This window comes from Lagenorhynchus albirostris, chromosome 6, assembly GCF_949774975.1.
Source record: "Lagenorhynchus albirostris chromosome 6, mLagAlb1.1, whole genome shotgun sequence".
Lineage (NCBI taxonomy): Eukaryota > Metazoa > Chordata > Mammalia > Artiodactyla > Delphinidae > Lagenorhynchus > Lagenorhynchus albirostris.
In genome coordinates this window covers 86,891,659-86,908,763 of record NC_083100.1, presented here as the reverse complement: position 1 = coordinate 86,908,763, position 17,105 = coordinate 86,891,659, and the positions used below count along the sequence as shown (strand labels likewise).

The 17,105-nt window shown below is 37.0% G+C and overlaps 1 protein-coding gene across 1 annotated transcript in view; it reads left to right on the top strand.

Annotated features, from left to right (window-relative positions):
- Positions 1–602: 602 nt before the first annotated feature.
- Positions 603–17,105, top strand: part of KYNU (kynureninase) — an 89,911-nt gene continuing 73,408 nt past the window's right edge. The window contains exons 1-3 of the mRNA XM_060151515.1: positions 603–640; positions 4,561–4,742; positions 14,346–14,466. Of these exons, the coding sequence (XP_060007498.1) occupies positions 4,574–4,742; positions 14,346–14,466 (290 nt within the window). The 5' untranslated portion in view covers positions 603–640; positions 4,561–4,573. The remainder of the gene's footprint in view (positions 641–4,560; positions 4,743–14,345; positions 14,467–17,105) is intronic.

Here is a 17,105-nt window from a genome sequence, read left to right as displayed (position 1 = left end):
GCCAATATTAAACTTTCGACTAAAATGTTAATTCATTAAATATCAAACTCTACCTTCAGACTAGAAACTTACAGTGCTTTTGACAGTGGGGTACTGCCTCAAAATCTAAGTTTTCCTTATCTCCCAGAGTTGGGAAAGAACTTTTCTCCAGTCCTTAGGGTATTCCATAGCCCAAAGCAAGGAAGGATTGCAAATTTGGGGATTTAGTTCCTGGACAAACTCATTGGTTCATTTCACAAAAAAATGAGGATAATCTATTTACTCTATAGGATTATTACAGGATATAGCTCACATTCTCAAAGGTCTTAGTTGGAGGACAAAGAAGTGTTTATCTAAGTGTAAAGGTCAGAGCCCCTTAGGGAGCTGCCCTAAGCAGAGCCTCTAGTGTTTGAAATAGAGAGCAGAAGCAGCATTTTGTTTAGATGTTTGTCATTGATTGGAGATTTACAATCAGCATACACAGAGTGGGAAGAACTAAAGTTAGCTCACAGATTCCCCGGAGGGTGGAGTCTGAGCAGAAGTGCTTTCAATTTCTCACCCAGAAGTCTGGCCTATAAATTTGTAAGGAACTCTTGAGAGGTTTTTTTTTTTGTTGAAGCAGAAACACTGGGAGCTGTGGACCCCATTGGAATCCTAGCCGGTAAGCCGTGAGACACTGACATATATACTCTGTACACAAATATACATTCAGTGATTTTTCTAAAGGGATATTCTGCTAGAATTCTTGTCATAATGCTTTAGAGGTTTCTTCTGCCAGTTTCTTCTCTTTTTCTCCTCCAAATTATTTTCATAAAAACAGTGCAACACCCTAAAAGTGTTCTCACCTTTAAAATTGCGAGTTAAATGAAGAGATTTTTACCAATATAGTAAAAAAAGAATTGATGTCAATAGTATACTGCAATTCATCTACTAAAAGATAGTTATAGTTGAATAAGTTAATCTTGGTACTTGAGTTTAAATGGTAAGATTTGATCAAAATTCAAATTATTAAATTAGCTTTAGGTCTTTTGTTTTCTGGTAACTCTAGTTGTCTTTAGTGCTGTTAGTCATACTCAATTTTTGTTTAGAGAAGTGAAAATGTCTATTTCTTGAGTGAGGTTTCTTCCCCTTTCACTCTGTGAATGTTTGCCTAAGAATGGAAAGTTGATACACATTTTTTCTATATAGCTAAAAGAGTTTCTTTTTTCTTTCCTGCTTTTACTTTGAGGACGGAGGGGTGTTTTTTTAGGTAGTAATATTGGAGCAAATGCATTGAACTTATTAATGTGAAACTCAGCATATAATTCATATAAGCTTAGATATGAAGTATGCAGCTATGTCAGTGATGTCACTCATTCCTCAAACAATGATATATTTAAAGAACACTGTTCTATGCACATATATTAAGTAATACTTTCTTTCTCAATGAAAAGCTACACACTTTCTTCATAATTTGCTTTACCAGGTTCTAATCTTTGGACTCAAGTGAATAATTTGCTCATTTCAGGCATGAAACCTGAAACTGTGTAAAGATTAACTACTGGGTATTCATTGTCATTTACTTAACTATTTAACCTTAGACCTGTGGGCAACTGGGAGATCCTGAATTCCATAATTCCATAAAAAAAATTTTATGATTCTAAGAGTTTCAGCTTTAAAGTTTTAGCTGTCTAAATAAAATTGAAAACACAATTTACAAAATTTCAAAAGCTAACTAAATTGACAGTAAAATGGCAATTTCCATCACAAGGTACTAATATGAAAATATATTATGAGACTATCTTTTATCTCTTTAGAAAGGAATTTACTTAAATAATTTTATTTGATCCTAACCATGATCTTCTGAAGTAGAATTTAAGATAGTTTTACATAACATTGCAGCAGAGAGATGTTAGGAGACTCGCCTAAGACCATATGTGTACATGTCCACTTTTAAAATAAAATTAACACTAAATACATGAAGTATAAAATTTGGAATTTTTTTTTTTTTTTTTGCGGTACGCGGCCCTCTCACTGCTGTGGCCTCTCCCGTTGCGGAGCACAGACTCCGGACGCGCAGGGTCAGCGGCCATGGCTCACAGGCCCAGCCGCTCCGTGGCATGTGGGATCTTCCCGGACCGGGACACGAACTCGTGTCCCCTGCATTGGCAGGCGGACTCTCAACCACAGTGCCACCAGGGAAGCCCTACTTCTGTCGGAAGCTGTGCCTGTTGGCAGGGTGGCACCCAGTTTGCTCTTCTGGAAAGACTATTTCACCAGCAGGTATCTTACTGTCAGTGCAGGTGAGGTTTTGACACCTGGGCTATGACAGGCCCAGAAGTAGGACCCGCACTTTAACCTTTGCCTGGCTGGGACTGAAAGGATTAAAAAGAGTAATAGCCTGTGGTGCTTTGCAGACTGAGTACAGGGCTGAAAAAAGAAATAAAGGGAGAGAAAGGGAATGAACCAAAGAAACATCGAAAGGAAAATCAAGAAACAAGATTGAAAGAAAAAGAAGTGAGAGGTTCAAGTCTTGGATCAGGAATTCTTCTCTGCACATTCCACCCACATGCCCTGTCAAAGACAAGCACAATTTGACTCAGCTCCTCAGGCAAGTGCAGTCCCAAATTGTGAGCTCTATTATCCTTCTCTTTCATTTTTGTTTCTACTCTATTGATTCCAGAGTTTGGTCTCAAAATAGGGGAAAATGACTCTGATCCCTCAGAATTGTTACAGGGATTAAATAAGAAACAAATATAAAGAGGCTAATGAGTTAATACAAATATTTTTTTAAATGAAGTTGAATTTTATTGCTAATATGATGGTAGAAAATTAATTTGTGTATTGATTTAGATAACCCAGTCAGAGTTTAGAGTCAACCCTGATGAACTCTGAAAGTGCTGACTCTCCAAAGGAAGTCTCAAATACAAGGCAAGCTCTCTTGATTCTGAATCCCATTGAAAATGTTCCTTTAATTATTTCCTCTGTGGTTGGAATGAGGAGGGTATTCCTCTAGTAACAGTCATTAATCCTGTCAAATAATTCACCAAGCTATTTTGTGAATCTTATTCAATTGCCATTTCGGGCGGAACACTATATCTGAAAGGCACTGCTCAGGAATGGGTTGACTACAAAGATAAATTAAACAAGATTCAGGCGCCCAGGTAGAATACAGTTCAATAGTAACTCAATCAACCTACCATAAGTAATGGGTTTATAGTAAAGACACACTTGATAGAAAAGCTCCAGGTTTTGATTCCCTCCAGACTGTGGGTCACCACACGGGCAAGAGGGTGTCAAGGCTAGATTGTGTCCTAGCCTCTTCTAATCACTTCAGTGTGGTTTTCCCCTCGTTCTCCTGATGTGTAGTTGATGCTCAGCCAGCCTTTAGGTTTTTTCAGAGGAAACTGCTTCATATGTAGTTGTAGACTCATTGTGTCTGTGGGGTCAAGTGAGTTCAGTATCTTCCTGCACTGCCATCTTAAACAGGAAGCCTCTCCTATTCTTGCTCAATTTCAAAAAACTAAAACTTTGGGAAATAAAATACAAATATAAAAACTAATTACAAAATAAATATAAATATAAAACTCCATTGTCATTTATCCCTTTCCAAAATTTAAGTTTTCTTTCCAAAAGGGTGGGAAGTGTTAGATGATGACTAAAGGAAGCAGGATGTGGTTTCAAGAAAGGGTCCTGCTTTGTTCAAAGATGCTCTGGGGGCTTCCCTGGTGGCGCAGTGGTTGAGAGTCCACCTGCCGATGCAGGGGACACGGGTTCGTGCCCCGGTTCGGGAAGATCCCACATGCTGTGGAGCGGCTGGGCCCGTGAGCCATGGCCGCTGAGCCTGCGCGTCTGGAGCCTGTGCTCCACAACAGGAGAGGCCACAACAGTGAGAGGCCTGCATACCGCAAAAAAAAAAAAAAAAAAAAAAAGATGCTCTGTATGACTGTGAAAGAGAAGTTTCTCATTAGCAGCAGCAGGTAGATCTCTTTGGTCTTCATATGGCAAAAATTACTAACATTATTTAAGGTGTTTAAATACTTTTTCATCGATATTGTTTTTATTCACAATAAAGAATTTGTTAAGGTTCTATTGTATATATGTTCCTATTTTTAAAACTATGATCCAAGAATCATTGGGGAGGGGAAAGTGGAGGTGGGCTAGGGAGAAGGAGGATAATAAGCTAGTTGGGGCACTGCTCTTCTATACTTTTCACAAAAGCATCTTTACTGTTACCTCCTAGTAAGACACCTAAAGGAAAAAGTGCTGACATTATATATGTTTGAACAACATTAATTTGGACCACTTCTCAGAAAATAAAAACGGAAAGAGCTAACACTGATTGAGAGCTTACTTTGTCTTGAGCACCATTACCTAATTCAGTCCTTTCAGCATCCCTAAGTCACTATTATTTTCATTATTATGTGCATGAGAAAAACTCAGGCATGGGGTTTAATGCTGATTGTTAATTATATTATTCGTGAGGTTGGGAAGATGAGAAGCTTAGTTAAAACAAAAGGTGTTTTACCTAAAAGCTAATTTTCTACCAAAAAAAATGATGGTGGCTAGATTATTTTTAATTTTTTTCAAATTAATTTTTAGAGGAGAACTTATAATGGAACCTTCACCTCCTGAGTTACCAGATAACACAGTCCGACGCATCGCATCTGAACTTAGATGTCACCCAACAGATGAGAGGGTTGCCCTCCGCCTCGATGAGGAAGATAAGCTGAGGCACTTCAGGGAGTGTTTTTATATTCCCAAAATGCAGGATCTGCCTCCAAGTAAGAATACTGGAAAGGGTTTTACTTTTCTTAATTAATTTATTAACATATTTGCTACTGCATGTGTTCATCATAAATCTTTGAAAATCATTGTTCTGTTACATAATAGAGCCATTGCAATTGTGTCCACAAAACAGCAGGCTCCTGGTGGTATTAATTCAACCTGTCAGCCTACCTTAGTCTCAGATTCTATGTGTTTCCTCTCCTCTTCTGAAGAAAATACTTACAGGGTTCTTATACTGTCATCTAGTTCTCTGAACAATAGAGTTACTGATTGAAAATTGTAGCAGATGCATTTACTTCTTCTCTTAAGCACTCAGAGCTCAAAACAATTCTTTTTCAATACAGTATTAGAATACCTCTTGTTTTGTGGCACCTAGTTCATGATAACATATTTGTCTAAGAGAGAATATTATTTTGGGACTTGGACATATTAGGAAGGATGTTACATAAGTAGCCATCTTTGTGTGTTGAGGCATGTATGACTTACAAAAAATAATTAAATAAATAAAATCAATACCTAAGAAATGCATATTGCATTTCAAAAAATTAATACAGTAAACTGACTTTGTTCTTGTTTTGGAGGATGTTCTGTTTAAAAAAAACTGGATAGCATAGGTGAAAAAAATGAAACAATTTTTCATATTTGGCTTAGCTCCATTTTCCATCGATGAAAAAGTTTACAAGTTGAATAGAATTGATCCACCAAAATGGGTTTCACATACTTAATAATTCAGTCTAATTTCCTTTTTTCTTCAGATTAACTGTGGCGGGTACAATTTTGGAGAGTCATAATCCAAGAGCATTAGCTAATATGATTTTAAGATGAGATTGGGTCACATAACTGTCATATTTGGTTTATGTTTTATTATGTAACACAGGATGGCACTTTGTAAAATTATGGAAGTGTAAAATAAAAGGAAGCCTAGTATCCAATTTAAAGTTGCTTACTTTCTGCCCTGCAAACCGGTTCATCTGTACCATTTTTCTAGGTTCCACATATATGCGTTAATATACAATATCTGTTTTTCTCTTTCTGACTTGCTTCACTCTGTTTGACAGTCTCTAGATTCATCCACATCTCTACAAATGACCCAATTTTTTCCCTTTTTATGGCTGAGTAATATTCCATTGCATATATGTACCACAACTTCTTTATCCATTCGTCCGTTGATGGGCATTTAGGTTGCTTCCATGACCTGGCTATTGTAAATAGCACAGCAATGAACATTGGGGTGCATGTGTCTTTTTGAATTATGGTTTTCTCTGGTTATATGCCCAAGAGTGGGATTGCTGGGTCATATGGTAATTCTATTTTTAGTTTTTTTTTTTTTTTTTACAGTACACGGGCCGCTCACTGCCGCGGCCTCTCCCGTCGCAGAGCACAGGCTCCGTACGCGCAGGCCCAGCAGCCATGGCTCACGGGCCCAGCCGCTCTGCGGCACATGGGATCCTCCCAGACTGGGGCACAAACCCGCGTCCCCTGCATCGGCAGGCAGACTCTCAACCACTGCGCCACCAGGGAAGCCCTATTTTTAGTTTTTTAAGGAACCTCCATACTGTTCTCCATAGTGGCTGTATCAATTTACATTCCCACCAACAGTGCAAGAGGGTTCCCTTTTCTCCACACCCTCTCCAGCATTTGTTGTTTGTAGACTTTCTAATGATGCCCATTCTAACTGGTATGAGGTAATACCTCATTGTAGTTTTGATTTGCATTTCTCTAATAATTAGTGATGTTGAGCAGCTTTTCAAGTGCCTCTTGGCCATCTGTATGTCCTCTTTGGAGAAATGTCTGTTTTGGTCTGCCCATTTTTGGATTGGATTGTTTGTTTTCTTAATATTGAGCTGCATGAGCTGTTTATATATTTTGGAGATTAATCCTTTGTCCATTGATTCATTTGTAAATATTTTCTCCCATTCTGAGGGTTGTTTTTTCATCCTGTTTGTAGTTTCCTTTGCTTTGCAAAAGCTTTTAAGTTTCATCAGGTCCCATTTTTTTATTTTTGTTTTTATTTCCATTATTCTAGGAGGTGGACCAAAAAAGATCTTGCTGTGATTTATGTCAAAAAGTGTTCTTCCTATGTTTTCCACTAAGAGTTTTATAGTGTCCGGTCTTATATTTAGGTCTCTAATCCATTTTGACTTTATTTTTGTGTATGGTGTTAGGGAGTGTTCTAATTTCATTCTTTTACATGATGCTGTCCAGTTTTACCAGCACCACTTATTGAAGAGACTGTCTTTTCTCCATTGTACATCCCAGCCTCCTTTGTCATAGATTAGTTGACCATAGGGGCGTGGGTTTATCTCTGAGCTTTCTATCCTGTTCCATTGATCTATATTTCTGTCTTTCTGCCAGTACCATATTGTCTTGATTACTGTAGCTTTGTAGTATAGTCTGAAGTCAGGGAGTCTGATTCCTCCAGCTCCACTGTTTTCCCTCAAGACTGCTTTAGCTATTTGGGGTCTTTGTGTCTCCATACAAATTTTACGATTTTTTTGTTCTAGTCCTGTAAAAAATGCTATTGGTAATTTGATAGGGATTGCACTGAATCTGTAGATTGTTTTGGGTAGTATGGTCATTTTCACAATATTGATTCTTCCAATCCAAGAACATGGTATATCTCTCCATCTGTTGGTATCATCTTTAATTTCCTTCATCAGTGTCTTATAGTTTTCTGCATACAGGTCTTTTGTCTCTCTAGGTAGGTTTATTCCTACGTATTTTATTCTTTTTGTTGCAATGGTAAATGGGAGTGTTTCCTTAATTTCTCTATCAGATTTTTCATCATTAGTGTATAGGAATGCAAGAGATTTCTGTACATTAATTTTGTATCCTGCAACTTTACCAAATTCACTGGTTAGCTCTAGTAGTTTTCTGGTGGCATTTTTAGGATTTTCTATGCATAGTATCATGTTATCTGCAAACTGACAGTTTTATTTCTTCTTTTACAATTTGTATTCCTTTTATTTCTTTTCTTCCCTGATTGCCATGGCTAGGACTTACAAAACTATGTCAAATAATAGTGGTAAGAGTGCACATCCTAGGCTCATTCCTGATCTTAGAGGAAATGCTTTCAGTTTTTCAGCATTGAGAATGATGTTTCCTGTGGGTTTGTTGTACATGGCCTTTATTATGTTGAGGTAGGTTCCCTCTATGCCCACTTTCTGGAGAGTTTTTATCATAAATGGGTGTTGAATTTTGTCAAAAGCGTTTTCTGCATCTATTGAGATGATCATATGGTTTTTATTCTTTGATTTGTTAATATGGTTTATCACATTGACTGATTTACGTATATTGAAGAATCCTTGCATCCCTGGGAAAAATCCCACTTGATCATGGTGTATGATCTTTTTAATGTGTTGTTGGATTCTGTTTGCTAGTATTTTGTTTAGGATTTTTGCATCTATATTCATCAGTGATCTTGGTCTGCATTTTCCTTTTTTGTAGTATCTTTGTCTGGTTTTGGTATCAGGGTGATGGTGGCCTCACAGAATGAGGTTGGGAGTGTTCCTTCCTCTGAAAATTTTTGGAAGAGTTTGAGAAGTATGGGTGTTAGCTTTTCTCTAAATGTTTGATAGAATTCACCTTTGAAGCCATCTGGTCCTGGACTTTTGTTTGTTGGAAGATTTTTAATCACAGTTTCAATTTCATTACTTGTGATTGGTCCATTCATATTTTCTGTTTCTTCCTGGTTCAGTCTTGGAAGGTTATACCTTTCTAAGAATTTTTCCATTTCTTTCAGGTTGTCCATTTTATTGGCATAGAGTTAGTCGTAGTAGTCTCTTAGAATGCTTTGTATTTCTGCAGTGTCAGTTGTGATTTCTCCTTTTTCAATTCTAATTTTATTGATTTGAGTCTTCTCCCTCTTTTTCTTGATGAGTCTGGCTAATAGTTTATCAATTTTGTTTATCTTCTCAAAGAACCAGCTTTTAGTTTTATTGATCTTTGCTTTTGTTTTCTTTGTTTCTATTTCATTGCTTTCTGCTCTGATCTTTATGATTTCTTTCCTTCTGCTAACTTTGGGTTTTGTCTGTTCTTTTTTCTCTAGTTCCTTTAGGTGTAATGTTAGATTGTTTATTTGAGATTTTTCTTGTTTCTTGAGGTAGGCTTGCATAGCTATAAACTTCCTTCTTAGAACTGCTTTTGCTGCATCCCATAGGTTTTGGATCATCGTGTTATCATTGTCATTTGTCTCTATGTATTTTTTTGATTTCCTCTTTGATTTCTTCAGTGATCTCTTGGTTATTAAGTAACGTATTGTTGAGCCTCCATGTGTTTGTGCTTTTTACGTTTTTTTTCCCTCTAATTCATTTCTAATCTCATAGCGCTGTTGTCAGAAAAGATGCTTGATATGATTTCAATTTTCTTAAATTTACTGTGGCTTGATTTGTGACCCAAGATGTGATCTATCCTGGAGAATGTTCTGTGTGCACTTGAAAAGAAAGTGTAATCTGCTGTTTTTGGTTGGAATGTCCTATAAATATCAATTAAATCTATCTGGTCTATTGTGTCATTTAAAGCTTGTGTTTCTTTATTAATTTTCTGTCTGGATGATCTGTCCATTGCTGTAAGTGAGGTGTTGAAGTCCCCCACTATTATTGTGTTACTGTCAATTTCCTGTTTTACAGCTGTTAGCAGTTGCCTTATGTATTGAGGTGCTCCTATGTTGGGTGCATATATATTTATAATTGTTATATCTTCTTCTTGGATTGATCCCTTGACCATTATGTAGTGTCCTTCCTTGTCTCTTGTAACATTCTTTATTTTAAAGTCTATTTTATCTGATATGAGTATTGCTACTCCAGCTTTCTTTTGATTTCCATTTGCATGGAATATCTTTTTCCAACCCCTCACTTTCAGTCTGAATGTGTCCCTAGGTCTGAAGTGGGTCTCTTGTAGACAGCATATATATGTGTCTTGTTTTTGTATCCATTCAGCAAGCCTGTGTCTTTTGGTTGGAACATTGAATCCATTCACTTTTAAGGTAGTTATCAATAAGTATGTTCCTATTACCATTTTCTTAATTGTTTTGGGTTTGTTTTTGTAGGTCCTTTTCTTCTCTTCTGTTTCCCACTTAGAGAAGTTCCTTTAGCATTTGTTGTGGAGCTGGTTTGGTGGTTCTTTATTCTCTTAGCTTTTGCTTGTCTGTAAAGCTTTTGATTTCTTCATCGAATCTGAACGAGATCCTAATCTTGGTTGTAGGTTCTTCCCTTTCATCACTTTAAGTATATCTTGCCACTCCCTTCTGGCTTGTAGAGTTTCTGCTGAGAAATCAGCTGTTAACCTTATGGGAGTACCCTTGTATGTTATTTGTCGGTTTTCCCTTGCTGCTTTCAATATTTTTTCTTTGTCTTTAATTTTTGCCAATTTGATTACTATGTGTCTTGACGTGTTTCTCCTTGGGTTTATCCTGTATGGGACTCTCTGCACATCCTGGACTTGGGTGGCTATTTCCTTTCCCATGTAAGGGAAGTTTTCAACTATAATCTCTTCAAATATTTTCTCGGTCCTTTCTCTCTCTCTTCTCCTTCTGGGACCCCTATAACGTGAATGCTGTTGTGCTTATTGTTGTTCCAGTGGTCTCTTAGGCCCTCTTCATTTCTTTTCATTCTTTTTTCTTTATTCTGTTCCACAGCAGTGAATTCCACCATTCTTTCTTCCAGGTCACTTATCCATTCTTCTGCCTCAGTTATTCTGCTATTGATTCCTTCTAGTGTAGTTTTCATTTCAGTTATTGTGTTGTTCATCTGTGTTTGTTTGTTCTTTAATTCTTCTAGGTCTTCGTTAAACATTTCTTGCATCTTCTCGATCTTTGCCTCCATTCTTTTTCTGAGGTCCTGGATCATCTTCACTCTCGTTATTCTGAATTCTTTTTCTTGAAGGTTGTTGCCTATCTCCACTTCATTTAGTTGTTTCTCTGGGGTTTTATCTTGTTCCTTCATCTGATACATAGCCCTCTGCCTTTTCATTTTGTCTATCTTTCTGTGAATGTGGTTTTTGTTCCACAGGCTGCAGGATTGTAGTCCTTCTTGCTTCTGCTGTCTGCCCTCTGGTGGACGAGACTGTCTAAGTGGCTTGTGCAAGTTTCTTGATGGGAGGGACTGATGCTGGGTAGAGCTGGCTGTTCCTTTGGTGGGCAGAGCTCAGTAAAACTTTAATCCACTTGTCTGCTGATGGGTGGGGCTGGGTTCCCTCCCTGTTGGTTGTTTGGCCTGAGGCGACCCAACACTGGAGCCTACCCAGGCTCTTTGGTGGGGGTAATGGAAGACTCTGGGGGGGCTCACGCCAAGGATTACTTCCCAGAACTTCTGCTGCCAGTGTCCTTGTCCTCACAGTGACACAGAGCCACCCCCTGCCTCTGCAGGGGAGCCTCCAACACTAGCAGGTAGGTCTAGTTCAGTCTCCTATGGCGTCACTGCTCCTTCCCCTGGGTACTGATGAGCACACTACTTTGTGTGTGCCCTCCAAGAGTGGAGTCTCTGTTTTCCTCAGTCCTGTCAAAGTCCTGCAATCAAATCCCACTAGCCTTCAATGTCTGATTCTCTAGGAATTCCTCCTCCCGTTCCCAGGCCCCCAGATTGGGAAGCCTGACGTGGGGCTCAGAACGTTCACTCCAGTGGGTGGATGTCTGTGGTATAAGTGTTCTCCAGTTTGTTAGTCACCCACCCAGCAGTTAGGGGATTTGACTTTATCGTGATCGTGCCCCTCCTACCATCTCATTGTGGCTTCTCCTTTGTCTTTGGATGTGGGGTATCTTTTTTGGTGAGTTCCTGTGTCTTCCTGTCAATGATTGTTCAGCAGTTAGTTGTGATTCTGGTGTTCTTGTAAGAGGGAGTGAGAGCACGTCTTTCTACTCCACCATCTTGAACCAGTCTCCATAATTTCTTCATTACATTTTTGATCCCCTTCTCTCTCTGTCTTCTAAAATCCCTATAATGTGAATACTGGCATGCTTAATGTTATCGTAGACATCTCTTAAATTGCTTTGTTTTTAAAAAATTTACTTTTCTGTCTGCTGTTCCAACTGGGTGATTTCCATTATTGTATCTTTCAGATCACTTTTGCATTCTTCTGTATCACTTAGTCTGTTATTCATTCCTTCTAATGTGTTTATTTTAGCTACTGAATTATTTAGTTTTGATTGGGTCTTTTTTATATTTTCTAGTTCCTTGTTAAAATATCAGTGTTTAGATCAATTATTTTTTTCTAATTCAGTTAACATTTTTATTATCAATGTTTTGAATTCTTTGGTAAATTATTTATTTATGTTTTATTACTTTTTTCAACGGCTTCCTCTTGTTCTTTCAATTGTGGATAGTTCTTCTGACTTTTCAGTTCACTTAACTTTGCCTCTATGAATTTACATGAAACAGTTACCTTCTGTGGTCTTGAAGGGATGTTCTTAGGTTGGAGCATCCCTGTGCAGACTGCGTGTGCCCAATGCTTTTGGTGGGAGAGCTGGATTTGATACGGATACTAGTCACATCTTCTTCCAGGGTGTGCTGGCAGCTATCTTATGATGTGAGTATCTCATGACTTGGTTAGGTGAAGGTCAGAAAGTTCTTCCTACACTAGCCATTTCTCAAATTCCTTCAGCTTAAAACATCCAATATGCCAAGGTGCTGTATTTTTTTAAATACTTTTTAAAAAATTAATTAGTTTATTTATTTTTGGCTGCTTTGCGTCTTTGTTGCTGTGTGCAGGCTTTCTCTAATTGCGGTGAGCAGGGGCTACTCTTCATTGCGGTGCACAGGCTTCTCATTGTGGTGGCTTCTCGTTTCGGAGCATGGGCTCTAGGTGCGAGGGCTTCAGTAATTGTGGCACACAGGCTCACTAGTTGTGGCTTGTGGGCTCTAGAGCACAGGCTCAGTAGTTGTGGCACAGGGGCTTAATTACTCAGCAGCATGTGGGATCTTCCCGGACCAAGGTCCGTGTCCCCTGCATTGGCAGGAAGATTCTTAACCACTGTGCCACCAGAGAAGTCCAAGGTGCCACATTTTGAGGTAGCATGTCCTGAACCCCATGACTGCCAAGAGTACCAACTTTTAATAAGAAATTTTCTTATCATTCTTCAGAGAAGAGAAGCCTAGGCCCCCACAGCTTAAAGTCCTGTTTGTCTTTCATGTTGTAAAGATCTGATGGCATTAGGTTGGAGAGTGGTGTGTTATCTCTTCATTCTTGTGGATAATTACCAAAGCACTTTCTTGATACTCTATTCTACCTATTTACATAATGCCAAATGAATGCTCACATGGTGACATTTGATGTGCTTTGAGACAAAAAACGAACAAACAAAAAAACCCAAACCTCAACCAAGTAAAAGGAAAATAGTTTAGGATGGGGAACCACACTTTGGGGAGGCATGAGATGAGATAATTCAGTTTACAATTCCACTTTTTTTTCACACTGAACACATTTTAAAAATGACTTTCTAAGTAAAAGTAACCCAATACCTATATATCTGTAAAAGCGTCACCAATGAAAGAACAAGACAAAAAAAAAAAAAATGGGAGCAGAGATCTGGGTGATTGCCTCCTCTTCCTGGGTTGTTGATAAGGCTGACACACACAGAACATGTTTAGTCTTTAAACTACTTATTTGAATGCTTAGTTGAAATTTGAGCCATGGTACACCAATTAAAACCTCTGGATTCTAAAAAAAATCCTTCAGTATTTGTTCTCTAGATCGACAAAGAACTGTTAATTAATCAAATTTAAATGTGTGAACAGTATTTACACCTCTTTGATTGGGTCTGACTTAAGAAATGCCAATGAAAAAGTGACACAGGATCTATAAAAGTAGGTTGAATTAGATGGTATGCTTTTAAAAAGCCTGCAAAGATTTAAGTAGTCTAAATAAAGACAAGTATACTACCAAATGATTCAAATTTCAGCAAGAAGCTTAATCTTTCTTCCCATAGAATTAAGATAAAACTTAGCAGAACACAATTATAAACTTGTGCATTTCTAGAAAATACTTGAAGCATATAGATTGGTTTGCTAATGAAATTGCATTTACTGCAATCAAGGAAAAATTATAAAACAAATCACTAAAGTTCTGATTTATTTGAATAAAAAGTAGATATAGAGAACAATCTTTGCCTACATATGTATTAATATTATATGCATACAAAGAACAAAAATCTATAAATTCAATATATCTACTTCAGATATATAAGTAATCATTTAGATTTTTTTAATTTGCCTGATCTACAACACAAGGATTATTACTTGTCTAAATTCTGATAACCTTCTGCTATGACTAGATAGGCTGATATAATTTCTGTAAAAATTCTGGTTTTAACTCTTTTCTATTGGCTATTTATGATTGGGAGTAGCTGTTAATCTAGATTTCCTCGTGGAGCATAATAAATATGACAGAACTGAACAAAAGCATCTATCTGTTTAAACTGTATTTTAAAATATAAATGTAAAAGATTATTTTTCAGAGAACCTGATGTTATCCTTGGGAGGAATTTTAAGATATGTATCATCTTTCTTGGAGTTAATTACATTCATTGTTTGTAGTGGATTAACAATGCCAAATGGAAGAATGTTAATTAATTGAATAAGTATATTTTCCCTTTTCTTCTATTTCAGTTGATTTATCTTTAGTGAATAAGGATGAAGAAGCCATCTATTTCTTGGGAAATTCTCTTGGGCTTCAACCAAAAATGGTTAAAACATATCTGGAAGAAGAACTAGATAAGTGGGCCAAAATGTAAGTATTATTTCACAAGCTATCATTCAACATCTCATATAAGAATTTTAAAAATCACGCCAGGTTGTCTAATATTTGGAAAGGTGTATAGTAGAATCTTAGAATTTAAGAGCAGAGGGAACCTGAGGGATTGTGTCATTCAACACTGGATGAAATAACTGAGGATCAGTAAATAAGGTATTATGGCAAGTTAGTTGCAGAATCAATAGTAAAACTTTTGAAATATTTAAAAATTTAAGTTTCTCCCTTGAAATGACACATCTACATTGTATGCAATTATTTTATTTTCTAAATGATTAACAAAGCAGTTAATATTTAGGATTCAATTTAGTGTTTTCATGATTAGTTCTTGGCTAAACTCTACCACACTAATTTTTATAAATAAGAAAATAAAAATTGTTGAGGTGGGGAGAGGAGGTTGAGTGGAACAGAAGGTGCTTCCCTCCCCAAATTGAACATGATTATTGAGAAGATGCTCCATTTGGGCTTAGCTAACCATGCAGGAATCTTAAATTAGGATTCATCTTTTTCTCCTTCTTTTATGTTCTGCTTTTACTCTTCTGCTTATGAAACCCTTCATACTCTCTGCTTACCTCAATGATTACCCTCTTTAATATCAACCTTCTCAACCACTGATTAGCCCTCCCTGAATGTCTATTGCATTAATAATCAGTGCTCTACAATAGGCAGTTTAGAGGTGTCTACTTTCATTAGTTTCATATTCTTAGCGATATTGTAAATCCCTTAAGGAAAATAACCTAATCTTATGTACTTCTTATCCTTCCCCAGTGATTACTGATAAAGCTGGAACTGAAAATATTTTAAAATATTTTTAACTATTTAAACATTTTATATTTAAAATATTAAAAATAGTACAACTATTTTAAAAATATTTTTTGACTCTTAGAATCTGAAAAATAGATATGAAGGGGAAGCTAAACCTGAAGGATAGGAAAAAAAAATTCAGGAAGGAAGATGAAACTAAACCAGATAAGAATTCTGAGCAAGATATTTGGTTCTTATAGAAACTCAGAATGTCTTTTCCAGCTTTCTATATTCTTCAGGGCAGTGGTCTTTTACATTGAGACCAAAACCTCTTCTATAAAGTTTAGTTTACACTGACTATGCCAATGATTACTACCATGGCTATTAGATAACATTGCAAAGTTTCTTAATTTAAGTGGTTAAGAATGTAAGTTCACAACTCAATGCAAGAATAATAGAGTTTTATATAGTTTATTAGGCATATTATAACTTTACCTGCATAACATTTATGCATAAATTGAAAAATAAATATCACCACATTTGGAAGCATTTTGCACTAGCAAGCTTTAGTATTTAAAAAATGAGGGTCATATTTAATCAAAATGGTTAATATTCATTTTTGGCCTTAACGTAAAAGATAGCAAAGAATTAGATTGAATTTGAACTTTGGAGAGTGTCCTTGACTCTTGGATATTCATTCAGCAAGACTGTGCATTTTTATCCTTCAGGTATTTTAAAAAGATGCCACTCTTCTATCCTATTCATATTCTTATGATTATCCTACTTTATTAAAAGAATGGTTGATTATTCTCAAGACATGTATTCCAGTTATGTTCCAGGAAAGTGCCTCTCTGTCATAATGCCCTTCTATTGTTGTTACCTTTCAATTTTATATTTTACCTTGTGACAACAGAAAATTACATAATCTTAAACCGTTCTACCTATTTTTCATCAGACGGACGATTTAGCAAGGAGGTGCACTGTAATGCTTCAAGCAATGTAAAGTAAATTTTAAAAAGACTTCTTCTGAGAAAAAGATTACGTAGCTAGTTTGTTTTATTTAGTCTTTTTGCTGTAAACTGTGGTGGCCCAGTCAACATCATAGCCCTGCCAGCTCAACGTCAGTGGTGTTTTAGGTGCATGATCGCAATCCTGTTTTCCCCTATCCCACCCTTGATCTTTCATCTCAAATGGGTTTGTTCATTACTTTTTGCTCCTAAATATTTAGCTTAAAATTCCACTCTGGCCTTTTCCAGCTAAGGTTGTGTTGGGAGGAAAACATTTCCTCTACCAACTTACATTCTACTGGTTGGGGGCATGAGAATTAATTGACAACAGACAGATTAGCAGGAGAAAAGTTTATTTCACATGTGTGCAGAAGCACTCTACAAACAGTGATTCACTGATCAGCCAGAGTAAAGGTTTAAAACCAACTTAACAAAAGGGGCGAGTTTTAGGGTTTCAGTAGGAAAGTATGGAAGGTTCTGTTGGGCTTTTCCATCCTGATGATAATGGGCAGTATCTTTCCGGGCTGGAAGCCCCCCAAGAGGAAGATGGAGGAGAAGTAAATTTGTAACTCCTAGTGCTAAGCGTCATTTTTCTCTGACGGTGGGTCAATGGCAATGGCATTTTCAGGAGGCTTTCCTTAAGTCTAGATAATGTTTCTTTCTTAGGCTGCTGTTTGTCCACATGCTTTTAGTTTAAAGTAATCTTCATGCCACTCTGGTGGCCTGTTGGTTACTTCAATTCCCTTTCTGGCTATTGCTTTTGTTTTAAATCTCCCCTGCATATATTTGATTTGCCTCTAGATCCAGGGCCTCCCATTACTGTGGTGAGTTTTATCCGATTATCTGTTCCTCTTCATCTCCTCCAAC